The 8469-nt window shown below is 35.8% G+C and overlaps 1 protein-coding gene across 2 annotated transcripts in view; it reads left to right on the top strand.

Annotated features, from left to right (window-relative positions):
• The first annotated feature begins 1701 nt into the window (after positions 1–1701).
• Positions 1702–8469, top strand: part of NRPC1 (nuclear RNA polymerase C1) — a 43221-nt gene continuing 36453 nt past the window's right edge. For both annotated transcript variants that reach the window (XM_088518925.1, XM_088518926.1), the window contains exons 1-11: positions 1702–1817; positions 1949–2078; positions 2755–2904; positions 5174–5351; positions 5718–5902; positions 6064–6173; positions 6327–6426; positions 7475–7687; positions 7779–7927; positions 8008–8149; positions 8239–8379. In XM_088518925.1, the coding sequence (XP_088375051.1) occupies positions 1744–1817; positions 1949–2078; positions 2755–2904; positions 5174–5351; positions 5718–5902; positions 6064–6173; positions 6327–6426; positions 7475–7687; positions 7779–7927; positions 8008–8149; positions 8239–8379 (1572 nt within the window). In that variant the 5' untranslated portion in view covers positions 1702–1743. The remainder of the gene's footprint in view (positions 1818–1948; positions 2079–2754; positions 2905–5173; positions 5352–5717; positions 5903–6063; positions 6174–6326; positions 6427–7474; positions 7688–7778; positions 7928–8007; positions 8150–8238; positions 8380–8469) is intronic.

Genomic DNA, 8469 nt, shown 5'->3' with positions numbered 1-8469 from the left:
AGATTCGAGTGTTGTAACTTTTATGAAAGTATTTTTGGGGAGGTTTGTGCTATGCTTATCAAGTAGCACAAAACATTAATTTCATATTTATATATGATAGCTAAATAAAAATAAAAAATAAAAAAAAAAATTATATATTTTCTCTGAAGGTACAACAAAAGGGAGAGAGTATGAGCATTGTTAATCTAGGTTAAACACAAAAGTCAAACAAAAACACTTTATAATCTTGGAAAAAATATAAGTGTTATATTAAACTACCAATGTATGCCAAAAAGGCCAATTTTATTTATTTATTTATTATATGCCTATAATACTCTAATTCTTTTAAAAACTAAAATAAAAAACCAAACTAATCTATTTTTTAAACAAAAAGGAAAAAAAAAAAAAACCAAGGGGTGGATAAATACAAAAAAAAAAAAAAAAAGTTTTTTGAGATAAATAAAAAATTAGTCACTCTAGTTGCTTAAATTACAAATCATTTGTGAGGTATAAAAATATATATAAATGCAAAATTAGATCATGTAGTTAGCTTAAATTACAAATCACTCTGTTGTATGAAAGTGAACTTAGAGATCTATAAGATATACCAATTTTCTTTTTTTGTCTTTGGAGTAAAAGAACTAATTTTTTTTCAATTTTTTATATTATTAATATGTTTAAATTTTTATAGTAAAACACTAAACTGAAATAGACTTACACGTGTCGAGCTTGAGGACTCAAGCTTAAGCTTGGCCAAAATATTTGAATTCGATATCGAACAGGGATCCAACCCTGATGAGCTGAAGCTCAAAACACCATTTTTACACTTGTGTTGGGCTCAAGCCCGACACAAAAATTAACGAGTTAAGCTCAAACAAGAAAAGCCCATCCAAGCTCGGCTCATTTACATCGTTTCAAATCAAATCATCAAGTAACAATTTTTTTAAACATAAAACATTCTTAAAAATATAAACTCATAGAAGATTAATTTTTATCGTTAAATCATATTAAAATTTATAGTTTTTTTTATAATCATAGTTAATATATTTTTTGTAAATAATTATGAACATTACTGAATCCTGAGACACTTCTTTCTTCTTTTCTTCACACCCCACCCCAGTCCCTCCCCACTACGGCGCCGCACTACCCCAGGTCCCCAGCACAGCAGCCGCCAGCCCCCCGCCCACACCCCCCCCCCCCCCCCCGAGCGCCTCTCTCTTACAGTCTCCCTCTCGGCTCTCTGTCTCCCTCTATCGCAGCTTCGCAGGCACCACCAGGCAGCATCTCCGCCCCCCAGCGCCACTCTCTCTCCCTCTCGGCTCTCTCATCTCTGCCAATGGCATTGGTAATTTGGTACAGGGATATTCTCTTTGGTATATTATTAATTTATTATTAATATTACCCTATTTTTTTTCATTTTTCATCTAGGTTTTTTTAACGGATCGGATTGGATCGTATTATACTTGTGTCACACTTGTTAATCTGTTTAACTAAACGAGTCGTTTTTGTGTTTAGGGTAATCAGATTGCGGGTCTTTAACGGGTCGGAATTGGATCTACCCGTTTGCCAGCCCTGAGTGAGTTTCCTTACCCGACCGACCTAAATTCATAATAATTTTTATCATTTTTACTCTCGCCCATAAACCCTGCCGCGCATTCTATTGCTACCAAAAGCCTAAAACCCCAGGAAGGGCCATCTTCGTCACCCGGCCCTCAAGCCCTCAAGCGATCACTGCTGTCCCCCTTTGCGGCTTGTTATCCGAACATGGCTAGAGCGCCAACCCAAGGCATAGCCTTCACCAAGCAACCGTACATCGAGGACTTTGGCCCCCGCAAAATGTGAGAATCTTAGTCTGCTACGTTCAGTTTCGTTCTGATTGAGCGAGAGTTTCATGTTGTAGGGCAAAGAAAGCTCTGTTTGAATTATTAGATTTTTTTAGTTTTGATTTTTAGTGTACGTTTCTCTGCAGAAAAAGCGTGAAATTCAGCACCTTCTCCGAATCCGAGATCAGCAAACTCGCGGAGGTTCAAGTATACAAAGGTCAATATTATGATAACAGAAGAATTCCTATTGAAGGCGGCTTATTGGATACACGCATGGTATTCTCTACCCCCCTCACTACTCTGTTTGTGTGTGGATTGTATCGGAACCCAAGTTTTATGGCTCATTTGAAGGAAGCTTCTTGGTGAAGCAATCTTCAGTGACCTAACTTACCCAAAATAAAAATAAATAAAAAGGAAAAAAATTTCAAAGTGGCATGGATTTATTAATCTTTTAGTTTCTGAAATTAAGTCCAATCTACTCAATTCTCTTGTTGTGGAAACACATTTTACAATTGGTGATGAATTCAATGGGGATTACAGAGGGATGATTTTGGGTTTGTACGTAGTATGCAGACTAATTAAAATTGATATAGTTAAGAATAATATGCAAAAATTTAATCTAACAGAGGTACTGCAATTTGGTTCCATTGTCGTCAACCCATCTAAATCATGCTTAGCCTCCAAAGGAAGAATGTGGCTGCCTCCCCATACTAAAAACACATGAATGATATCCTCGTCTTCTCATATGCTCTGATCCAAGTCGGTGTAAATGTCATCGCTCACTCTCAATCTCATTCTTCTGTTTAGTCTGATGAAATTTGACATGGTGGAATGATCTTGTTATTATGATAGTTTATTTTCAATGTGCCTTGATGTAGCTTCACTTCTACTTTTTCCTCTGATTTTTCCTTGCATCAAGAGGTTTACAAGGTTTTCCTTTTGTCTATTTCAGGGCCCTGCAAATAAGAATAGTGTATGTGCAACATGCAATGGTAGTTATAGCGACTGTCCTGGGCACTTTGGGTACCTAAAACTCACCCTCCCTGTTTTCAATGTTGGATATATGGGTACCATTATTGACACGTTGAAGTGCATTTGTAAGGTCAGAATGCTTTTTTTTGCCCCCACTTTTTGTTCCCAATTTTTTTTTTTTTAGTAAGTTTGGCATGTTACTATAAGGTTGCATAAAAGTTATGTTTCCAAGTTGTTGCATGTTATATGCATGGTTGCCATAACACTTTATTTCCTAGTTATTTTGAGGTTGTAATAGTTTCTTAAAATGTGACTGGTTTTAAACAGTGGTATTCACTGGAAAATTGGGTTTAAGTAACATAAATACTTGTTAATCGTGCTGCCCCAATCAGAATTGAACCACGTCAAGCTTAGTCTCTTTACAAAATGTAATTTTTTTTTTTTTTTTTTGATAAATAATCGAAATATCATTAAAAGCGTAAGGCACCTCTATGTACACATGGAGTATACAAAAGAAGCTACCTAGGAATTAGTGGCAAAAAGAACAAACTTACAATATTTTGACAAGTTAGCAAAAATTAGGCCTTGGTTTGTGGTTGGAGTACCTGCAATTGGGTGCTAGAGTACCCTGATTGCAGTGAACTGGATATAGAAAGGGAATAGGGAAGGAAAGAAGAGGATAGATAAACCTAGCATCAAACCAGGGTGATAAGTCAGCACTTTGTTTGGACCCTTGATGAATTCTTGATTGATTTTTGGTGGGATTTTGATGTCTGATATTTGGGATGGTTAGGTGAGGAAAATAATGAATCTTGATTGAGCTGATGGCTGCTTGGTGTTGAAATAGAAGAATTAGGGACTCAAATTTAAAACTGTTTTAGCCCTTCACTCCTTTTGTTGCCACCTTTGTAACCATGTGAGTGGATCTCCATCAGAAGTTGCACTTGGGTCCCACACTATAAATGCTGAAAATTTAATTGTCACATACGGAAATTGAACCCTTTCCATGGCTGAACAAACACTTAGGTCTTGTTTGGTTCGCGGAATGTTTAGTCCATTGGAAAAATGAATATCTACTATTGGGAATAGAAGAGTGTGGAATATAATAGCTATTCATATTCCTTTGTTTGGTTGTAACGTTGGAATAGAACACTGAATATGTATTCCTTCGTTTGGTACAATGCAATATGTTAGTGAATGGAATCATATTGTGATCAAATTTCCTAAAATACCCTCATAATACAAATATAATTTATATTATTAAGGACTTTCTTTCTTTATTTTTGAAACATAAACAACTATATATATATAGTTGTTTATGTTTCAAAAATAAAGAAAGAAAGTTATTTTTAATTATGTCAGGTATGTGGCTTTTTTTTTTCTTTTGCAATTATGCTACAAAATTATTTATATAAAAAAAAAAGTCTAGTCCTTTAATCATAAAAAAAAAACAGCGTGCTTTTGTTTTTGTTTCCCGTTCCTGTATGTGAGGAACAACGTGCTTAATTCTGATATTACATACTTGCAGAGAAAGACCTGTGATGGAACAAAACATCACAAATCAATTTTTTTGATGTAGTAATCAAAAAACGGATCACCAAAAAAACTTGTATGTGATAATCAGAGGATGCCATAAAAAAAAAGGGAACAAAAAAGGAATCAGAAAACAGAAAAAAAGGAAAAAAAAAAAAAAAACTGGTAGAGAAACAGATAGAGAGGGATGAAAAATTGTTTCTTTGTAAAGAAAAGAGAGAAACACAGAAAGAGAGAGATCGAAATAGAGAAAAAGAAAAGAGACAACGGAATAGAGAGAAGAGAGATCGAAGTAAGAAAAAAAAATTGTTCGAAATAGAGAGAGGGGGCGAGAGATGAGAGATAGAAGAGTTGGAGAGAGACATACCTTGCAGAGATGATGTTGCAGTTTGAGAAGACGGCTATGGGTGTCGAGAGGGTGGGCTTTTTGTGCCAACTTACATGAGTAATTTAATCCCAGAGGAAAGAATTAGCTAAGCCACTCATTTTTTAGAGAATTAGTTAATCTTGTGTGTATGAGATTAGTAGTTCCATGGGAATAGACTATTCCCAGGAATAGTATATTCCCAAACAAAGGAATAGCTATACCTAGGATTAGCTAGTCCATTCCAATGGTCTATTCCGCAAACCAAACGGGGCCTTACTTTTTTAGAAAGCAGTGGGGATAAGGTTGTGGTACAATGGTTTTTTGGTTCTTTCTTTCGACGGAGTTTCTTTTTTCTTTTTTTTGGGGGGGGGGGGGGGGGGGGTGGGGAGGTTGTGTGTGCGCGTGTGATTTTTGAATGCATTTTAAACAAGCTATTCTTGATTTCTATTGCTTATGGTACTGGTCTTCTCAGTTCTTAATTCCAAAGATTTCTTTACAGTCTTGTGCTCGTATACTTTTGGGGGAGGACTTACGTATAGCGTATTTGAAGAAGATGAGAAATCCTAAACTGGAGGCTATGAAGAAGGCTGAGTTGATGAAAGAGATAGTTAAAAAGTGTAATAACTTGACAAGCAGCAATAAAGCGGTGAAGTGCTCAAGATGTGGATATGTAAATGGTTTGGCTTCTAGCTTTCTACTTCTTATGATGTTGTCATTACCTAGGGTGAAAGATTAGATTGTTTTCTGCTATGCTAAGTGTTTTTTCTTTGACAAGTAATTGGCCCCAAAGGGAGGGAGAGGGGAGATTCAAACTAGTGACCTCCGCTTCATGAGGAGTGGTCTCTAACCGATGAGCTACCCCTTGGGGTTACTATGCTAATTGTTATCTATGGTCTATTCATAAACTCTTAACTTTGTTATTAAAATGCTACTTTTTGTTAAAATATTTAATGATGCTGTGGTTTCTGTTTTGATGTCTGTTACTGTTGAAAGCTTTAATGTGCTATGTTGTGGTGATTACCATGTTATGTGATGTATAACAGTTTCGGTTAAGAGAGCTGTACATACGCTGGGCATACTTCATGAGCGTAAACAATCTAATGATGCGAGTATGGAAGAATTTAGATCAGCGATTTCTCACACAAAAGAGTCTAGGGCGCCCTTCAGTATGACAAATATTCTTAACCCTTTCCAAGTTCTTGTTCTTTTCAAAAGGATGCTGGATGAGGTATGCTTCCATTGTGATTTGGATGTTATTAAGTTCTGCATGATTTTCTTATTTGTTGTTTAGGATACAGTGGGTGCCTGCCATTGTTAAAATTAAGCATGTTAGAATTTTCCTTGCTTCACTTTTTATAAATAAAATCTCTTCATTTCATTTTATTGCAGGATTGTGAGTTGCTTTATCTTTCTGATAGACCAGAGAAACTCATCATGACAAATATTGCTGTGCCTCCTATATCGATTCGTCCTTCTGTTATTATGGATGGATCTCAAAGGTCATTCAGCATAAGTTTAATAAGTTCAACTGTATTTATTTTTCTAATTATTTTTCAGATTTATTATTAGCTAGCTTTTCCTTTTGTGGTGAGTGCTATGATGATGTTATAGCTGAACATTATCCTTATGGGTTTCATTTTTCCTTGTTGCAGCAATGAAAACGACATTACTGAGAGGTTAAAGAAAATTATTCAGGCAAATTCTACCCTTCGCCAGGAGTTATTAGAAGCAAAATCTGCACCGAAGTGTCTGGTAGGATGGAGGATTTTGAACCCTTTCTTGCGCAAGTTTGTCTGACATTGAATACTGTAATCAATGACTGTTACAAGTGATGTAGATGATGTTGATTATTTAATTTTTTATTCTCAAGTAGTGTTGTTTTTCCATTGCCTTTTGTGTTTGTCAATTAACTTCATATGTACAGATTACTCCTCAGGAATGAGTGTGATGTTATTTGTGTTATTATTATTATTTTTTAATTTTTCCTTCAAGTCACATCCTTTATTTTTATTGTTGATAATATGAGCCTAAATGTTTGGTGCATGGGTTCTTGTGGGTCATACAATTCACGTGCCTTTTCTACTATATCGTGGCAGTTTAGTTGGATTGACTTTAGAATGGACTGATCTATTTGATTCAGGGCATGGCATGGCCGTGCTTGTGAGGAGGAATCTAAGATTCATGCTGGAGATTAAGGCACAGATCAGCCTTTAGAGATAGGGGCAAGCGGCAAGCACTCCTCTAACTTTTTTTTTTTAAACATTATCTGGAATATGATCTGAAATGTTTTATGACATACATATAAATTGTGGTTGAAAACGATTGCAACATTACTTTATAAGTTTCCATGAGGTTTAGCGTAACTACACCTTCTCTCCCTAGTTTATAAGTAATTTTGTAGATGTTTAATCTACTGTTCCTAAGTGATTTGTTCATTCATTCCTTATTACATTTCTGAAACTTCTACGTTTCTCTGTGTTGCAAGGTCGTCTCTCTTTCTCTTTGTCTCTATCTGTTTTTCCTTTGATTGAATTTAGTCTCTTTTAAAATTTATTGCCCATTTTATTGCTTGTTTTCTCAATGTTTCTGTAGTTTTTTAATAAAACAATATCTGCATGAGTTACTGTGTGAGTTACTCAGAAGGCTGGTTTTCACATATTTTTATATTATGCTTGGATATGTGTTTTAATTTTATCTTTCTAGATGCAAAAAATAAATAATAATAATATAATGGGACAGAAAATATTACTTCTGGTCCCAGAGTGTGATTACTATGCTTATTCTGAGAATTTTGCTTTAGGTTGATTGGGATATGCTTCAAGTTGAGGTCGCACAGTATATAAATAGTGATGTTCGTGTTCAAACTCTGATGCAAGTTGCGAAGCCACTAGCTGGTTTTGTTCAGCGCCTCAAAGGGAAGCAGGGACGCTTTCGTGGGAACTTGTCTGGGAAGCGTGTTGAATATACTGGCAGGACTGTTATATCACCTGACCCTAATCTGAAAATTACCGAGGTCAAGCATTGTACTAAAAGCTTGAACAATTTTTCTGTTGTTATTGTGCCTGCTGTTGATTTGTTTCTTTAATTTTATTTATTGGGTTTAGGTTGCAATTCCCATCCAAATGGCTCTAATCTTAAGCTATCCTGAACGTGTTTCCCACCACAATATAGAGAAGTTGAGACAGTGTGTCAGTAATGGCCCCAATAAATACCCCGGCGCGATTATGCTCACATATGCTGATGGCTCTTCTAGGTAAGGGTTATTATTGTCACTGTTATCTCAAGAGCAAATAGTAATAGTAATGATGTGGGATTTACTATTGGGTGCTGCAGGAAACCTTTTACTGCTGTTAAAAGGAAACTTGCTGATGCACTGAAATATGGTGACATAGTCCATCGCCATTTGGAAGACGGGGACATTGTTCTTTTTAACAGGCAGCCAAGCTTGCATCGGATGTCTATCATGTGTCATAGGGTGATTACTATTAATACAGGTTTGTCACTTTTTATTACATAAACTTTTTGTATTTTATCTGATTAAGCTTTCTCATATTGTCCATGCAGGCAAGAGTTATGCCTTGGAGAACATTGAGATTCAATGAATCTGTGTGCAATCCATATAATGCTGATTTTGATGGCGATGAGATGAACTTGCATGTCCCACAAACGGAGGAGGCTCGAACAGAAGCTGTTTTGTTGATGGGGGTAAGTATTGATTTTACTATCATTTAGGTTTATTCGTAGTGGTTATCTGTCATGTTCTGGATCCAAGTTTTGTGATATGTTTGATGTCAG

The sequence above is a fragment of the Corylus avellana genome, chromosome 8 (assembly GCF_965113065.1).
Source record: "Corylus avellana chromosome 8, dhCorAvel1.hap1.2, whole genome shotgun sequence".
Taxonomy (NCBI): Eukaryota; Viridiplantae; Streptophyta; class Magnoliopsida; order Fagales; family Betulaceae; genus Corylus; species Corylus avellana.
Note: the sequence above shows the minus strand (reverse complement) of the source record. Positions and strands in the feature narration are given on the sequence as shown.